General features: G+C 42.9%; 1 protein-coding gene across 3 annotated transcripts in view; it reads left to right on the forward strand.

Annotated features, from left to right (window-relative positions):
* Positions 1-18,612, forward strand: part of MAPK6 (mitogen-activated protein kinase 6) — a 29,457-nt gene extending 10,845 nt beyond the window's left edge. Inside the window, exons 1-6 of one of the 3 annotated variants that reach the window (XM_082769109.1) lie at positions 5,019-5,177; positions 10,022-11,231; positions 12,002-12,146; positions 15,725-15,889; positions 16,615-16,816; positions 17,444-18,612. In XM_082769109.1, coding sequence (XP_082625235.1) covers positions 10,677-11,231; positions 12,002-12,146; positions 15,725-15,889; positions 16,615-16,816; positions 17,444-18,542 — 2,166 coding nt within the window. In that variant the 5' untranslated portion in view covers positions 5,019-5,177; positions 10,022-10,676 and the 3' untranslated portion in view covers positions 18,543-18,612. Of the gene's footprint in view, positions 1-5,018; positions 5,178-5,297; positions 5,429-10,021; positions 11,232-12,001; positions 12,147-15,724; positions 15,890-16,614; positions 16,817-17,443 lie in introns of those variants that run through there. The other 2 variants (XM_082769111.1, XM_082769110.1) reach the window with 2 other exon arrangements.
* Positions 18,613-18,973: the final 361 nt, after the last annotated feature.

Raw genomic sequence — 18,973 nt, forward strand, 5'->3', positions numbered from 1 at the left:
GGTTTCCTACGGCCTTCATTGCCTACCTTGGTAAATTTTTCTGTCTGCTTGCTATTCTGTGCATATTGATAGCTACCTCTATGCAAGGTTAGACAGCAAGGAATTAAAAAAAAAAAAAAAAAAAAGCAGAAAAATCTGGGAGAGCTCCGGTGAATTTGCAAGTGAATTTCACACACTGAGGCTGCCGCTTTCAGTGATGACCCAGCTACAAGGCAAATTTTCTTCATCTTCCAGTATTGCCAGGGCTTTGCCAACTTCTCCTTTAGGCAGCTGCTCTATCCATGTGCTAAATGTTGGTGAAGACACAGAAAAAGTAGGCAATAGAATTGCCTGTCTTAATAAAAACGTGAGCTATTAAGAGGAGAGTCTGCATGCAGCTAAGCTGTACTGTAGTGTCCTAGATTGCTGACGACCTACCAAGGGTCGTCAAGGGGGAAGGATGACTTGTTCTGTTTTAGTTTTTTAATGACTTTTTTTTTTTTTTTCCTGCAGAATCACAGAATTTCCAAAGTATGTCACAGAACCCATTTATTTCCAACCTCAAAGTTAAACATTTTCTGTGAGTGACTTTCTTTCTCCACCTTCATTTGCCCTTTGTCCGTTGCTACCTTTGGTTTGCATTGGTCTCTTTGTTAACAGTCTGCTCTTTTCCATTTTTTCTATTGTTTCACACAGGGATGAAGATCTTAGGGTTTGCCTTTTTCCTTTCTTCTAAGCCCCCTAATGATCTCATATCTTCTTTCCTGATCAAACTGTAGATGGGTACAAAGCTTGCTCCAGCAAACTCAGTTCTACCAAGTGAGTACATGAAGTGACAGCATGCTGTCTGTGCAAGATAGTTTTGGCTATTGTCAAGCAGAATTTAACTAAGAAAGAATTTTGACACAAAATTTTGGTAAAATATTTTAAGATGATGACTTCTGTGTGGTTAACTGCTAATAATGTTGGCATGAAGTTGACTTTAAAATTTATTGGGAAAGCATTAAAGTCAGCAAACCCAGAGTGTGTTCGTTAGGAAAATATGTTTGTGTGCCCAAGAAATGAAGCCACCTGGGCTGCTGGCTTGTCAGTGAAACCCGATGTTAACTAGACTTCTGTGCTGTATGCCAGCAGTATGAAACTAACCTGGCAGAGCAAGTGGTTTGTAAGGACTTTGTTTAGCACCTGCAGAGAACTAGGCTACTTGGAGAAGGCAGCAGTTAAAGACGACCCAAACAAACCATTACAAAAATCCTGGGAGCTGTGCCAGGAAAACCAAACCACGTTTAGGGGCCTGGTCACCCTTGCAGAGCACAGGTATGCCAAGGAGGCAGCAGAAACCATGTTTCTCAGAGCCCTCCCCATTTTCTTTTGCTAAATTGGATTTGCTGTCCAAACCCATCCCCATGCCCATGCAAAATGCATCCTAGGCCGTGGTAAGAAACGTGATCAGCCCTTAAAACCATCTGCTGGCAGAGGCAGCTGTCCCTGCCTCCAGCAGGGCGCATGGGTTGCGGTGCCAGTAGTTCCTCCAGTACCGTGTGCTTCTGGACTCTTCCCATGTGTCCTGACAAATTTGGCTGCCTGGGAGCTGACCCCACAGGACCTGCAGTGCATCCATCAGGTGTCACCAGAGACACCTTCATTGAGAGGGGAGTCCGCTCAGTGTGAGCTACAGGCTTAAGTTCAGCCTCTTCTGAAAATACCTGGGATCATCAGAGTGCTGTATAGGCTCAGAAAACAGTGATTTCCCACAGCAAAGCTCCGTGAAGCAGTGAAACTGAGACAAAAGCTTGGAGCAGCCAAGTCACCTTGGGCAACCTTTTTAAGTCTTGTCAAAATCTTTCTTCCCTTGCCAATTGTAATGGGTGTGGCTACTTAAAAAAAAATACTTCATTCGCTTTTATGCCACAAGTAATGATTCATACTTGGACTGAAATATTACACTGGAATTTGCTGTTTGATCTTTTTGAATTTGGATCTAATAAATGACTCATTGTTTCAGTTCTAATTATTTTTTAATTGCTGGGCTTTATGGCCTTCTAAGACCAGTTCTTTTCTTACTCTGCATTTTACTGACAGTTAATATCTGCAAATGTTTTCGAATGGGATGGTATCGTGTATCATCTATGAGCTACCCAACTGTGTTCATATGGGAAATGTGGAAACAATATGACCCAGTAATTTACAACCTAATCAATAGGCTATAAGAAATCTGGGTATGGATTAGCAATTTTTCTGGATTAGATAGCTATAAAGTGCAACATGACACACAATTAAATTCTGAGCAACTCTTAAATCATGTGCATGATGACTCCGTAAGTAGTGAGGCTGAAAACAAGCACCATTCCTGTGCCAGTCCCTTGAGGCATGATTTTCCTCTAGACTGAAGGACCTCATTCACAAGCTCCTTGCACAGACTATGCTCTTCGAATGGCAGAGAAAAATGTTGGGGGAAAAAAAGATATTATTTTTTTAATTAGGATCCCAGAAAAACAGTGGTACATCTGGACTATGTGAGATTTATGAGTGAGCATGTGTTAGCTTCTTTTTCTTTTAGCTTTTTTTTTTTTTTTTTTTTTGCTTTTTTTTTTTCTTACTGCAGTACCCTAGGATCAGCTGAAATTTTTGAATCTCATAAAGAAAATACTTTGTATGGGTGGAAGGATTCTTTAATTAAGTAAATAGCTCTGGCTTTTAGACATACAACCAATGCTGCTCCTGCCTTTTTTGAGTCCCAAATCTCTTTCTTTAATGCAAGTAAATTCTCCTTTGTGGTTTGGCTCTCATTGCTGTCCTAACATCACCTCTTCCAAATAAGCACTCTTGCAGTTTTTTTATAGACTGTATTTAAATACAGGCCTTCTGGAGCAGCCAGTGCTGCAATCTTCCAGCACTGTTCTGCTGGGTGGCCAGGAGCTGCAACTTCCTTTCTGACTTTTCTCCACTGTTGGCAGCGTAGTTGGGTGCCTATAAATTAGCAAATATTGCAATGTACAGTGACAGTTTGTCTGCTGACTCCTGTGTGCATGGTACTCGTACTGTACTGAATTATCAAGCATCCCCTCTTCTCTCGCTCCCAGTAAGACTGGATGCAGCTGTTCAGGGAGCAAACGTCTTCGTGCAGTCGAGCAGTGGTAGCAGTGCCAGCGGGGCTATGCCAGAGGTTTCCTTCCTGGTTTTTGCTGGGCAGGTGAAGAGGGGTAATACTGTAGGTTGAGGCCACAGCAAACTGGTAGCTGGTTGTAGCTCATGTTGCTCCACGTTCCTGCTTGGTGGACGGCAAAGGTTGGGCCTGTTGATATTTTTTCTTTCTTTTCAACGCTTTCCCCCTACATTTCTGCCCTCATGCTCTTAAAAAAAAAAAAAAAATAATAATAATAATAATTCTATAGAGCCCATTATTTTAATTGGCTTGAAAGAGCCAGAGAGCAGGGTTGTGACCTGCGCTGGAGGGCTGAGGTGCCTGGGGACTGCCGTTGCAGACACATGCATTGTCCTACAAGAGCCGTGACAAGAAGCTGCATTGCAGCCTCAGCAGACTTGCAGGCCTCTGGCAGCCTCATCTGTAGATTTCTTTTCAGGTACACATGCCTTGGGATTGTGCCCCAAGCCACCTCTTCGTCAGGCATCAGGCTACGGAAGTGCTAAGGAACTGTTTTTCTTTTCTTCCCTTTCTAACTTACTCCACAGAACAATGCGGATTCTGCCTGCATCCGTTACTGCCGGGAGACTTTTCTTACTGAGTTGGAGCAACATGGCAGCACATTTATTAAAATCAAAAGCAAGAAGAAAACAAGCTCTGTGATTTAAAACTGAAAGGGTCAATTGGATGGTGCTATCTGGATGGCAGCAGGGGGAGGCACAAAGCCCTCTGCACTGAGTAATTTCTATGCTGGTTCTAGCCATAAATAATCTGTTTAACCAGTAAAAATGAGCATTAATTGTTTTATATTGAGTCATCCTACACTGAAAAGGTGTATGAGGGATTCAGGGAAACCCCCCTGCCTGAGAGCTGTACTGAAACTCTGTTGGTAGCACTGCAAGACTTCTGCTACATGCAGACCCGGTATCTTCATGCATCTTTCTGCATCTGTGAAAACATCTCTCCCTACAGTGAGATGGCTGTATAAAAGTCTCGCAGGGAAAAATTTTAATGTTTTAAGTATTTTGCTCTATTTTAGTTATAATTTTCAGGAAAAAAAAATAATTTTATTGTCTCTTCCTCTGCTGGTAAGGAAGATGCAATTGCAAAAGAGGAAACAAGGAGGTTGGCATCTACTGAGGTGAAAGCCACAGCAGATGTTTGTGGGGAAAACATTCAGGTCTTCGTGACACTGAAACTGCAGAAAATCTTAGTCAAAAGGTCCCCGTCTGAGAAGGAAAGCCGCTGTCTGTCGTTCCCTTCCAACGGTGTTCTCCCTTCCTGACCACGACGGACACCGAAGGCGAGGGCGGCCGAGCCCCCTGCCCGCGGCGGTTGTTCGTGCTGCAGCTGGCGGCTGGTGCTGGGCCTTCCAGCTCTGCTCCTCTTCCTCGCCCAGGCTGCCGCAGGCCCTGTGCCTGCTGCTGGAGGCGAGGGTTTGCAGCGGGAAGCTGCCATCCCCGCTCCCTGCTCTGTGCCCGGCCTTCCTTTCGCCGTGCCTCGTCTCCGCCAGGGCGGTGCTGAACCTGCCAACCCCAGCCTTGCCCGGCGGTGCTGGCAGGGCCCGGCCCGAGCACCCCCCACCACAGCCGAGCCGTGGGTCCGGGGAGGCCGCCGGCAGGGCGCGGAGCCCAGCGGCTGCAGGCGGTGCCCGGGGCAGTACCGGGGCGCTGCTGGGACGCTCCTCGTGTCCGCGGGCCTCTGCTGCCAGCGGAGCCGCAGCGTTCGGGCCTCCCGAGGCGCCGGCCGAGCTGGCGGGGGCCGTGCCCGGTGCCGGGTGCCGGGTGCCGGGTGCCGGGGCCTCGGCTCCCCCCGCGCCGGGACCCCTCGGGCCCGGCCCCGCCGCCCGGCAACGGCCGCGCCCCGCCCGGCGAGGCGGAGCCGGCGGCGGCCCGGCCCCTCCCTGCCCTCCGCGCCGGGTTACATGGCGGCGGCGGCTGCGGCGGCGGCGGCGACTGCGACGAGGCGGGCGGGCGCCGGGCGGGAGCCGGTGTCGGGGCCGCGGGGCCCGGCCGTGTGAGCAGCGCAGCCCCCGATGAGCCTGGGAAGGCCCGTGAGTGCGGCGGGGCGAGGCGGGCGGCGGGGCAGGGCAGGGAGCGGGGCCGGGGCCGGGCCCCGCCGCACAAAGGCGCTTTGTTCCCTGCCGCCGGCCCCGCTGCGCCCCGCTCCCGGCCCCTCCGCAGTGCGGCGGCGGGCGGCGGGCGGGAGCTGCCCCCGGCCGGCGGCCGCCTCCCGGGGCCGGGCCGGGCTCCGCTCCGGGGCCGGGGGCAGCGGGCGGCGCCGCGCCCTGAAGGGCGTTTGAAGGTAGGGCCGGCACCGCGCCTCCCGTGCCCGGCGGCGGCCGCCGGAGGGGGCGGCTCGGGGGGGGCTGCCCCGGGGCCCGGCCGGGCAGCGCGGGCACCTGGCGGGGCGCTGCCGGGGGCCCTCGGGGCCGGGCGGGGCCGTGCCGGGGGGCAGGGGCCGCGCTCGTCGCCTCCTCGCCCCGCGCCGCGTGTCGGGGTGCGTGTGAAGCGGGCACGGGGCACGGGTGGGCTCCAGGTGGGCGATAGGGATGGGAAAGGGACGGCAGCTGCCAGTCGGCCTCGCGCGCAGCCCTTGCTTTTGGGGTCACCGCGTCCGAGCCGCTCGGGACCGGTTAAAAGCCCCCCCGGCGTGCGGCAGCAGCGTGCTGAGGGCCGGGGGGCCGCGGGGAGCCGGGGCTCCGCTTTCGGTATTCACAGGCAGGGTGGTGGCTTCCCCTGAACCGTCCTGAGGGAGGGCCGCAGCGGGTCTGCTTATGTTGCGGGAGAAACTGAGTGGATTTCTTTGTGCTTTTACAGATCCTTCGGAAGACTCATAAACTCATAGTAGCGTTTGCCGGCTGCCAGGATAGAGTTCTCTAAACAGTGTGGGGAGCAAGTAGGAGGCTGCAGCGAAGCGGCAGTGCCGTGGGTCGGCGATGACTCACGCTGCCTACTGACTGCAACGTGGCTGGGCTGTAAAAAAACCTCCTGTGCCCCGTATTTTTATAGTTGAAGGGATAGTACTTAGCAGGTTGTATAATATGTCATTAGTCACTGCTAGTCTTTCTCTTGTGAGTAATGATTCGATCATTATGTGGCCTGCGTTACTGAATTAACTTGTATCTTTCCATCTTATTTGGATTTCGGAAAAAGTAAACGTTTCGTACTTGACTGTGTTTTAGTGTACATCCTGTTTCCTGAAAGCTGTGATAAATCCACATGCAGAAGTTTAGCACGAATTCAGGCGGCTGCTTGCATAATGCATGAAGCTAGTCATGTGTGTCGGTGTCTGCCAGCACTAGGTGTAATTTCAAAGAGGACAGCCCTTCTGTGGGTCACTTCTGTCGCCCGCTGCCGGGAACTGATCCGTTTTAAAGGCATAGCTGTAAACCACTTAAGAAACTAATATCTTGGTGTTTCCCTCTTTAAACTTTGTGGGAGGAAGGAATAAAAGTACCATTAAAAACAAAAAAAGCAGTAGTTGTGGAAAGGTGACAGATAATCTAAGCAAAAACATCAGTGCCTGGGTGAATGGCCAATTCAGCACAAATTGGGTTGATTAAAGACCCCTTCTTTATAATATAGTCTATCGTGTTTACAGGCCTTTAGAGCGCGTTACGTAACTGAGGAAGGGTTTGTCAGGTTTTTTAATTTCTTGTTTATTTTCAGACAGGCAGTTGGACTGATAGCTATGACTGACATTGAAGCTGAAAGTGTATAAAGTTTATTTGTGTTGGTGTCATTCTTTGAAGTATCAGTATGTTTGTTTTTGAAAAAAAAAATCATTTTCCAAAGTTAAAAGTGACTGTGAAATGCAAAGAAGAAAAGATTTTTACTTTGAGCTTATTTTGGCTTGAAAAATGCCTTGACCCATTCTAGTAAATTATCCTTTAAGTAATTACGGTTTTAGTCTGAACGAAAGAAAGTTTAGGGTTAACTTTTATTTTCCATCCCTCCTATCCACTTCTGGTCCACAGAGCAATTTGTCTGAAGTGTCTGTTTGCTATTAACTCTGGATGGGGAAACAAGTCCGGCCACTTCACCAGCCCCGAATCAAGCAGGGCTGTGAGAGCTGCTGCAGGGAAGGTTTGGTCTGCAGGGGTTGAAAGGCTGTGGTAGGTGAGCTGCCTAACTTTCAGGTGAGAGGTACATCTTTGATGCTGTCTGTGCAAGGTGAGGTGATGGGAAGCGTAGTTAACATGCTGGGTTAGTTCAAAAACGTGTTTTTTGGTTTAGATGAGGGTCTGCATGAACCTGCTGCACACCTGTTGTGTTTTCAGTTAAAGTAAGTGAAAGATTGCTCCCAAATTACTGGATCTTAATTTCAGTTGTTCTAATAATGGGACATTTCCACTAGGACAATCTTGAATTGTCCTTACCCCTCTCGCCTGAGGGAGTGTATCTGTCTAGGACTCTTGTTTGGCGTGCTTTTTGTGGCTTTGGGATTAAGCCACTTGCATAGGAACTTTGTAGCAGGATAGGGTCAAACCGAAGGCTGCCAGAGATTGAGTATGTCATCAGAAGTTGTTTTTCTCAATCAGAATGATTTAGCTAAGAAATCATTATATTCCTTCTGAAAATGTCTTAACTCTTGGTGATCTAGTGGAAGAGCATAGTAGAAGGCAATGATTAAAAATACATCATGTCAGGGATTCGGAACAAGAAATCAGGCCTCCTGACTGCCTTTCCCTTGAGAGAGGCAGTAATGGCATCACTGCTCTCCTGCTGCTCCTACTGTTGCTGCCATGGCTTCGTCACAGCGTTTGGGGGAACGGCTGAGCTGCGGTGCGATGAGCAGATCCTGCTCCTTGCTGCTGATGAGTCAGTGGGACGTATTGGAGCCTGCTCCCGCGTTGTTTAGCGGAGCTAGCTGATGTAGGGGTTCCAGATGTGTCGCACAACTGGAGCGAAGCGATGTAGCACTGCCGCACATTGAAGACATCAGCAGTGTGAAACAATGGGCTTAATTAGGGGGGAGAATAAAACTGGTAGTAGATGGTCCTAAGGTTATAAAATACAACTTAATGCAGGATGTTTGGACAGAGGCCTTGGACCTCAAGTTAGCACGAAATTTAAAGCATGTGTAAGCTTCAAAAAGGAATTTCTGTAACAATATTGGGGGGAGGATTAAAAGGAAAATGGTTTGGAGTGAAATAAACTAGTTTACAGGCAGCAGCTCCATATGAGTGAGCCTGAAATTGGTGCATGTGAAAGAGAAAATGATTTTAGGTGTCTATGTAAAAAAATAAAAATCAAGAGGCCAGGCAGCAGAGGACAGCTTAACAGTTCATGCAGAACAACTGAGTTTGGTGACTTTTTTTTTTTTTTTTTGTATACAATCCAACAGAGGATGGCATGTTTGCATGTTTCTCATGTTACCTTTCCTTCCTTGCATGCTTTGTCACGTGGAGGTGCGTGCCCGGGCACCGGGTGGCTGGGGCAGGAGGATGCAAGCCAGGTGGTGGCCTGGAGTGTCTGGGTGGTGGGCAGACCTGAGCCCTAGGAGTGGTGGTGGTTGGTGTGTGAAAGCAGCCCTAGTTGCTTGCTAGTGTGCCTTTTTTGTTATTTCTGCGTGTGATTCTGATTAGTGAGTTAAGAAGATGTTGTTTAGAAAATGTTAATAATTTATTGGTTGCTGTGCTGCTAGGAGTATGGAAACTTGTTTTGCTTGTTCCTGGCTGTTTCACTGAAATGTTAGCACAGTTTTAAGAGAATACATTCACGTAATTAATAGGATAGCTTGGAGAACCTTTATGTTTATTTAGAGGACTGGTTGAAGAGCTAAAATGTGTTAATTTAAGACTGAAGGAAGGGCATCAAGTGATTTGGTATTGCTATAGTTCTTGGGGTCACATACAAGTGACTTGGAGTGGAACTGGCCAAAATTGGCTATGCCATGTAAGGTGTTCCTTTTGTTTCTTCTGTTTGTAGTGTCTTTGAGCTTTTGAAAGAAGTTATGAGGATATGCTGCAAAAATATAACACGGTCTTCTTGACCGCATTCTGCTGCTGCAGACAGGGAAACCTGCTGAGAAAATTGCTGCTTTGGTTTTCATAAATAGTGATTGCATTCGTTGGGCTATTAAAAAAATTAATGATGTCTGAAAGTGCCCGTAGTACATCAGAGGATGAAATGGTTATAGAACATACTGGTTATTATGCGAAATGTAGTCATTTATTTATTTTTCTGTAATTGAGATATTGTAACTGTGGAAATAATTGATAAATTAGTAACATTTATCGAACGTGTAGGAAGTACCTCTGTGATTTCTGCAACAACCAGTGTATAGAGGCAAAACCGTGCTTTGAGATATGAGTTAGCTACGATTTAAGCCTTATTATAAGTGGCACTGGATGCACGCTGTGTATTCTTTAAATTCAGCAAATCTTGGGAGTGCACAAACCTTACCCTTTTTTGTGAATGGCACCCACTTATGTCTTATTATGCAAAATGGTTAAAAAAAAAAAAAAAAAAAACTTTTTTTTTTCTTTGAGTAAAAATGGAGTGGAAAGAATTATTTCAAAATTTGACTGAGGTGCAGGATATTGTTGTTGCCGTTATTAGCTAACAGCTGCATTGGAGAATTCCAAGTTTTCTATGATATTCCCTTTATTAGAAGTCAATAGGGTTTTTGATTTGTGAGCCTTGTATTCTCAGTGGGTTATATATAAAACTTCCACGGTGTATATTTAGAAACAGCTGTCTGGTGGTTACTGTCAGTTTCTCTCCATGAGAAGTATGAAGAGTGTACATCATTTCTAGTGGTTCAGCTTCTGCGGCAGTTTGTTATTTTGCAAATGGACACAAGTTGTGTATTTAGGACAGCTTGAGAAGGAGGAGGAGTACGGCCTTCTGTATGTACCTGGAATACTGATCTGTTTTGTCTCCTTTTCAGGTTGTCACGGAGTAAGATGGATGGTAGCTTTGATTGTGATTGTGGTGAGCTGGAGCCACCTGATCATTAACAGAAGGCATCTTTTGTAAATCAAGAGCTGCCAGTTTCCTGTTTAACTAGACTGTAAACAAAGGAGAGGAAGAAGGAGGAAGAAGAAACAAATAGTGCTTACCAGCACCATAGAATGACGCTGCTCAGGACCAGTCCAACACTGAATGTATCTGCACTGTGAGGAGGAGGATGTTAATAGAAGCCTATTATGTGCATATTTATTCACGTTTTTGTTAAATGTTAACCAGTTTAGCACAGTAGAGCTGAGTGCATAGTATGTCATTTCATTCCGTTTGAGTTTCTTGTGAGTATTTTCTTTAATGTCTGCAGAAATGCTGCACCTTTCTTGAACTATGAATGCTGCACTCTTTCTATCTTATGCTCAGTTTGAGTTCTAGAGCTTACGGGCTCTAAATTCAAGGGGACACAACAGGCCTGGCTGGCTCATGATGAAAGAAGAGTGTCAAGAAACCATCTTGCAGTCAAAGCCACGTGCTTCTTCTCCCTTTCTATAAGACCTTTCCTTCAGATACCAGTGGAAGTGTCTCCGCGTGTTTACAGAAGCTTAGTAGTTTGAGGAAAAAGAAACGTAAAGAAATATAAAATGGCAGAAAAATTTGAAAGTCTCATGAACATTCATGGTTTTGATCTGGGCTCTCGGTATATGGACTTAAAACCACTGGGCTGTGGTGGAAATGGCTTAGTTTTTTCTGCTGTCGACAATGACTGTGACAAAAGAGTGGCTGTCAAGAAAATTGTCCTTACAGATCCCCAGAGTGTTAAACATGCTCTACGTGAGATCAAAATTATTAGAAGACTTGACCATGATAACATTGTCAAAGTATTTGAAATTCTTGGTCCTAGTGGAAGCCAGTTAACAGATGATGTGGGCTCCCTTACAGAATTGAACTGTGTTTACATTGTCCAGGAATACATGGAGACAGATCTGGCTAATCTGCTAGAGCAAGGCCCTTTACTGGAAGATCATGCCAGACTTTTCATGTACCAGCTGCTACGTGGGCTCAAGTATATTCACTCTGCAAATGTTCTGCATAGAGATCTCAAACCAGCTAATCTTTTCATTAATACTGAAGACTTGGTGCTGAAGATTGGTGACTTTGGTCTTTCACGAATCATGGATCCTCACTATTCCCACAAGGTACGTGAAGAGTGGGAATATTTAAGTGATAAACTGTGCCTCCTTAAAATTGTATCTTTCTTCCTTCTTGCAGTATTAAATAATATTGCCAGTCCTTGTCTAGGTACTTAGAGTAAAACGTAGTCCATGGAAGGCTTCTTTAGCAAGCAGGATATCATTAGGGAGCAAACGCAGTAGAAATGAAATGTCTGCAAATCGAATAAAACAGATCTCTGGATGACATGTTTTATCTCAGATAGGAACAATAACTGCAGCAGAAAATAAAACTTTATTAGATGTATTCAGAAAAGCAGATTTATTTTTAACAGTGAATACAGGACTTGAGGTTTTCAAGAGTAACATGAAGAGGCATAACTGTGGTAGCCTTAGATAAGCTTACAAACAGTGTACAAGTACACAAATTGTGTGGCTACTTCCTGGAGTTTATTCAGAGATGCTCTGTTCCTGGTTCAAACGCTGTTTCCTCAGAGTTCATTATCATCTCTGTGTTTATTTGGCATCTGGGAATAAGAAAATTATCTGACTAATAAATAGTATCATATTTGTCTGCTGCTGCTCATTCATAAAGACAGCACTGTCTTAAAGGGTAGGAAGTTTAGTAGGTATAGGAAGTTTAGTAGGTAGTATGTGGGCTAGTGCTGTCTCTGGGAGCATGAGACCAAAGTCTTGAAGTACTGCATTGAAATGTAAGGGGAGGAGGGGGAGAATCTAAAAACATACCTCTTAAAAATTTAAGTAAGCATTTTGTTCTGTTTGTTTATTTTTATTAGGGCCATCTTTCTGAAGGATTGGTTACTAAATGGTACAGATCACCCCGTCTTTTGCTTTCACCTAACAATTACACTAAAGCCATTGACATGTGGGCTGCAGGTTGCATCTTTGCTGAAATGCTGACTGGGAAGACCCTCTTTGCAGGTGCGTACAATAAAAATGTGTGTGTGTGTTTGTGTTCCTAAAGCAAATGGTACTGCCTAATTCTGTTCCTAAAGAAAGGTGGATTCTTGTGGCTAGTATCAGTTCTCACTGACTGTCAGGATACGCTGTATTATTAGACAGTTGTTGAAATGAACTACAAGTTGATGCATTTGTAAAACAGAAAATATTTCAATATTTTCTACTCATACCAGTGTGTATTTAGATAAATACCAGAATTTGAGTACACATGTATATGGTAAATTTGCCTGTAATTAAGCTAAATTTATTGAGTGCGTAAGAAATGTTCTAAATACATGTTGTAGTAAATTGCTAGACCAGGGAGTATTTGAGAGTTACAAGCAGTCCGAGTATCATATTCATAAAGATTTTTTGATAAAGTCAAATTAATCATGTCTTGCTTCTTTATATTTTAAATTATGAAAGAATAGGCCTTCCCCACCCCCCCCTTTTTTTTTTTTTTTTTTTTTTTTAGTCATCTACAGACTGTTTTGACCTGAGAAAAGTGCCAGCTTAAATATCAGATTTTCTTGTGTTTTAGTGATATTAGCAGGACTTTAGGATTTTAAAATTCAGTGTGGCAAACCAGGGAAACATAATACTCAAACTCTGGTAAAACAGGTATTTCTGTTAAAATGGTGGTATTCCTGGTAAAATAGGAAGCAATACTCTGGTCTCATTGGGCGTGTAGATGTTAGTGCTGTAGTGGCAATCAGAAGCATGTTTTTGAAGCAAATTTCTGGATCGCCATCCTGTACCACAGTATTGCTTTAGCTCAGTACACAAACCAGATTCTTGTCAGACAAACAACCTGCCATTTGCACTGCCAAAGATCACGCAACGTGCTCCACCTGCGTTCAGTCCACAGAGAGGATGAGCTAGTCTAGAGTAAACCCCTGTTTTGTGTGACCCCTGGGGGCTGTGCAGCAGCAGCTGTTTCATTCCAGTTTGCTCTTGGATTTGCTCCTGTTGGCTCTAATTACTGAGGTAATATAGATAAAAACCACAAGGATCTGTGCTTGTAATTCAAAGTTCGCATTTCTTTTAAATACATGTGAACTGAAACCACACCTCTGCAGTAATTCTTTGCTTTATACATCAAGGTGAAGAAATGAGAGCACTTTCTCATTTAGTGCTCTTAATGGAATACTGTCACACTGTAAAATCATAATTTTATAGAAATCATCGATTAATATGCAAAGAGGATTTTCTTAACTTGCAGTGAGTTGCTAACTCTTTGAGCTAATAGCTACTGGAGCAATGTCCTCTGTGCATTAACACATCTCTTATCAGCCGAGCATTTAGATTCCATTGCATTGAGTGCTTCTGTTGGAAAAGAGCGAAACGTGGGAGAAAGCCAGTGGGTTTCAGCATTTGGCATAGATGAATTGCAAATGCTGTGTAATGACATGAGTAGCACTTGGTCTGTTTTGTTTTTCCTCATACAGCAATTTAGATTTTTTTTAACTTAAGATTAACCAAAATCCTCAGTTTATAGACCCATTTATGTACCCTAGTTGAATTATGTAGATACATAGGAAATATTTTTAGATCTGGATGTGTCCCTCTAATTTAGCACTACCTTTTGTTTTCTGGTCTGAAGTAGAATGGATTTCTTAATGTCATACATTTGGAAAACGAAAATGGTTGGAGATTTCAGTTACCCTGTCCTGAGACTCTGAATAAAATTATTTTGCAAATTTGTTTGGAGGGCTTGGTTTGATCAATTCGTAACTTCCTGTCTCCATCTGAGCCATCCCTTAGGAATCCTGCTTCCTGGAAAGCTGAAGGGAATGGGAAGAAAGAATGGAGATGAAAATCCCAGAATACCTGGGTGAGGGAGGGATAGAATATCAATGCAGAGGAATTCAGTAGCTATTTCAAATAAAAGAAAAAAAATCAGAGTTAAATAAATACTTTTAAATGTTAATTTCATTTATAGTGGACTGAAAAAAAGCTGATTAATTTTAGGATGAATAGGACATGATATAATGATAGATTAGAATCCTATTTCCAGCAAATTTCAGACAGTGTAGCATCTGATAGATTATATTAGTAATTTGTAATAGCCTGAAGTAGGCGGACAAAACAGCTTTTCAATCCAGCAAATAAGTTAACATGAGGCAGTACTAATTCAGCTGGGGAATGTAGGTCTTGCTCAGTTTCTCTTTAGTGACTTTGCCTCTGATTTTCTTTCTGTCATCTGACAGATACGTGGTAGGATTTCCAATGCAGACTGTTATGCAAACTGCTGAAGTGAATTGATAGTGTGTAGATCTTGAGATGGTACAACCTGTTTCTGGCTCCATTTATTTGTGTTTGATGCCACATACAGTACTGCTGACTGCCTTGAGCTTCTTGCTAAAGGTGGGAAGCACTGGTATGCAAACAGTCTTGCATAATGTCATCCACCACTTGACTCTCTGGGGTGCTACGTGCTTCTTGGAGCTGAGCAATAAATGGAAGTAGACAATGTATTTCTTGGTACTCCAATTTGATTGCCTGCTGCTGCTGAAACAATGATGTCATTCATTACTCCCAAAGTTGCCAACATTATAGGCCCTTACAGTTCTTCAGCTTTATCTGAGGTTTTGCTGTGTAAAACTGTAGCGTAATTTAAATTATAATGCAGTACTGTTTTTTTAGTAAGATTACACTGCTTAAATGGCAAATAGTTTTTTGTCTTGCATGTGACAGTAATACAGGATTTCAGAGTAGAACATTGACACAAATGAGTGTGGTCTGTGAGATCTCCTGCTGAGCTAGGCTACAACCCTTTTTATCAATAAGGGACCTATAATTCAAAGTTGGATCAAATACTGAATGAATTAGGAGGATCACCTGAAAGGGAAGGGATGCAGTATATGGTATATAAGGAAAAAGTAGGGTATTGATAGGGCCACAAAGATGGTCTGAGGGCTGAAGCACCTCCAGGGAGACCTCATAAAGGCCTTTCAGTACTTAAAGGGGTCTTATAAAAAGGACGGAGGGACTCTTTACTTAGGTAGATAATGATAGGGCAAGGGGGAGTGGTCTTAAACTAAAAGAGGATAGATTTAGATTAGACATTAAGAAGAAATTCTTCACAGTAAGGGTAGTGAGGCACTGGCACAGGTTGCCCAGAGAAGCTGGATGCCCCATCCCTGGAGGTGTTCAAGGCCCCGCACGATGGGGTCTTGGCCAACCTGATCTACTGGGTGTCATCCCTGCCCATGGCAGGGGCTGGGAACTAGATGATCTTTAAGGTCCCTTCCAGCCCAAGCTGTTGTATGATATGACTGATGAGGAGTCCCTCATACTTGGTAAAAACATTCTTACCAAAACCCTGTGGTTACATTGCTTTATCTATGTGTAGCAGTCCTGTAATTCTTCATGAATAGCATTTTTGAGAGCTTTTCATACTTAGCACTCAAAGTTAGTACCACAGCTTTTCCTCTCTTGAAGAATCTTGTACAGAAAATATAGCTGCTCAGAGCGCAACGTTTTCCTGTGCCATTCATACACAGAGATGAAAGTGTTTGAAGCTGAAATGACAGCTTGTATTTTCTCTCCATCTTCAGGTGCACATGAACTTGAACAGATGCAGTTGATTCTAGAATCAATTCCTGTTGTACATGAGGAGGACCGTCAGGAGCTTCTCAATGTAATTCCAGTTTACATTAGAAATGATATGACTGAGCCACACAAACCTTTAACTCAGTTGCTTCCAGGCATTAGTCCAGAAGGTAAGTTATTCTGAAAAAATGTTTTCTATATTTCACAAATAGTAAAATAGTGGTGAACAACATAAAAGTGTATGCCTACAACTGTTAAAAGCAAATTTAAATTAGAAGAATCAGTGCGTTCTCTGAAGATCTGAAGAAGAACTGTATTCTACTGTAATAAATAAATAAATATATATATATATGATTGCGATAGCTATGTGATCATATTTGGAGTAGAATTATGCCTCCATGCTGGACCTGTCTACACTGAAAGACTGATTAAAATTGCTATATTTTGAGACACTGGCCTTCTAAATATAAGAGAACATTGGAATGGTGTCAGTTTAAAACAAGTCTTTGAATTTATTTTGTTGTTAAAGTCTCCAAAACAAACTGTTTTGAAACTTGGTTGCTGACAGCAATGTTTCATGACACATGTTGGTGGATACTGTTTCAACTTGAAGCATTCTTTCTTGTAGTTTTTTTTTTTTTTTTTTTCCTGTTTTCGGATAAATTATTGTAGATCCTAGATCTGATCTCTACTCTTTTGCATTTCCTATGGCTGCCAAATTATTATTATTATTATTATTTTTGGCCATTAAGTGTTAGTACGTGATATATCATGGGTAGCAAACTATACCTTTTAAGCAGGTGCACACTCCTTTAAGCACTGCACTTTAATCTTTAATACTGGATGTCTGAAATGTTGTTTTTTCTCCTTTTAAATCATAACTTTTGTTGCACAGCACTGGACTTCCTGGAGCAAATTTTGACATTTAGTCCCATGGATCGATTGACAGCAGAAGAAGCTTTGTCCCATCCTTACATGAGCATTTATTCCTTTCCAACGGATGAGCCTATTTCAAGTCATCCTTTTCACATTGAAGATGAGGTAGATGATATTCTGCTGATGGATGAAAGTCACAGCCATATTTATAATTGGGAAAGGTAAATTTATTGCTTACTGTAGCATGTAATGTGACTTAACTGTTGCGTGTTTGAAGCCATGTTGCTTCTTGAGCATCCTTTCCTTTTCTACGTGTTTCTCAAGTTGACTTGAGAATCATTGGGCTTGTGGCTCATAAGACTGATTAGGGTATGCTGACACATTCCTGAGATGCACTTGGAAATCTAAAATCTAAAGTTTAATCTATGTTACTACTTTTCTGTGCCCCAAATATTTGTCTTTAAAAAAATAAATCAATCAAAATGAAGAGTGTTTTAAGTATGGATCATTCTTTTTCAATGCGTAGTGCTTATAGCAGTAAAGAGAATTACAGTAGTCGTATTTAAAGTCAGACTTTATGGAAGAGCTCTGTCAATGGGGTGAGCTATCATACATAATTCTGGATTTACATCTTTCAGATGTGTATATGAGGATTGCTTTATGCCAGACTAAACTTAAAAAAAAAAAAAAAAAAAAAGAGGAAGAGGTACCTAATTTGAGGAAAAACTTAGGTTATTTTTATTGAATTATCATTATTCTGTAAGAGAATATCTGTAAGGACACTGTCACTGTCTTGTGAGCTAGAAGACTGTTTTTTCATTGCTAACGCATAGGAAATTGTTTTGCAGATACCATGAAAGTCAGTTTTCAGACCACGACTGGCCTATTCATAATAACTATGAAGCTGATGAAGTTCAGCGTGATCCAAGGGCTCTTTCTGATGTTACTGATGAGGAAGAAGTTCAAGTAGATCCTCGCAAATATTTGGATGGAGATCGTGAAAAGTATCTGGAGGATCCTGCTTTTGACACCCACTTCTCTACTGAGCCTTGCTGGCAGTATTCAGATCACCATGAAAACAAATACTGTGATCTAGAATGTAGTCACACTTGTAATTACAAAATGAGGTCATCTTCATACCTAGATAATTTAGTTTGGCGAGACAGTGAAGTTAACCATTACTATGAGCCCAAGCTTATTATAGATCTTTCAAACTGGAAGGAACAGAGCAAAGAAAAGTCTGATAAGAAAGGCAAGTCTAAATGTGAAAAGAATGGATTGGTGAAAGCTCAGATAGCGCTTGAGGAAGCATCACAGCAACTTGTTGAAAAAGAAAGGGAGAAGAATCAAGGATTTGACTTTGATTCATTCATAGCAGAAACTATTCAGCTTAGTTTACAACACGAGTCTACTGATGTTGATAAATTAAATGACTTGAATAGCTCAGTATCTCAAATGGAGTTGAAAGGATTAATATCAAAGTCGGTAAGCAGAGAGAAGCAGGAGAAAGGAATGGCTAATTTGGCACAGTTAGGAGCTCTGTACCAAACTTCTTGGGACAGTCAGTTTGTAAGTAGTGGGGAGGAGTGCTTCCTCATTGACCAGTTTTGTTGTGAAGTAAGGAAAGATGAACACGTTGAGAAAGAAAATACTTACACCAGTTATTTGGACAAATTTTTTAGTAAGAAAGAAGATGCTGAAATGCTAGAACCTGAGCCAGTAGAAGAGGGGAAGCCTGGGGAGAAGGAAAGAGAAGAGAGCTTTCTTAGTAACAGTGGAGAACTCCTCTTCAACAAACATCTTGAGGCGATAGGTATTCCTCAATTTCATAGCCCTGTTGGTTCGCCACTGAAATCAATACAGGCCACGTTAACGCCTTCTGCTATGAAATCATCTCCCCAGATTCCCCACAAAACATACAGCAGCATTCTGAAACATCTAAATTAAAACACTCAGCAGACATTTCTTTTATATTCATGAGATGTGTTTGTCTTTTTTTATTACTAGTGTAAGTAATTTTTTTACTTGAATCAGATGGTGTAATTTTGGTATGGATTTCATTAGCTTTCTGTTTACCATTGTTTTTACAATCCAGAATTACTTTCTATACATAAGTTTTGTTTTTAAACTGGCATGTCGTTTGCACACAAAATTAAAGAATAGAGCAAAATAATGCAAAATGCAGGAGGTAACAAAAATGCACTAAACCAAGTAAAAAAAAAAAAAAAATTCTCTCAGTAAAACGGTGTCCATGTTTTGCAGAAAAAGAATCTTGCCTTGAAATTTACACAGTGAGACTGTACATAATTGCATGAAAATATCTATTTTTCCCAAAACATTTTTTCATTCATGCGTATTTTAGAGTTTTTCATACTGTA

The sequence above is a fragment of the Aythya marila genome (genome assembly GCF_965140915.1).
Source record: "Aythya marila genome assembly, chromosome: 11".
Lineage (NCBI taxonomy): Eukaryota > Metazoa > Chordata > Aves > Anseriformes > Anatidae > Aythya > Aythya marila.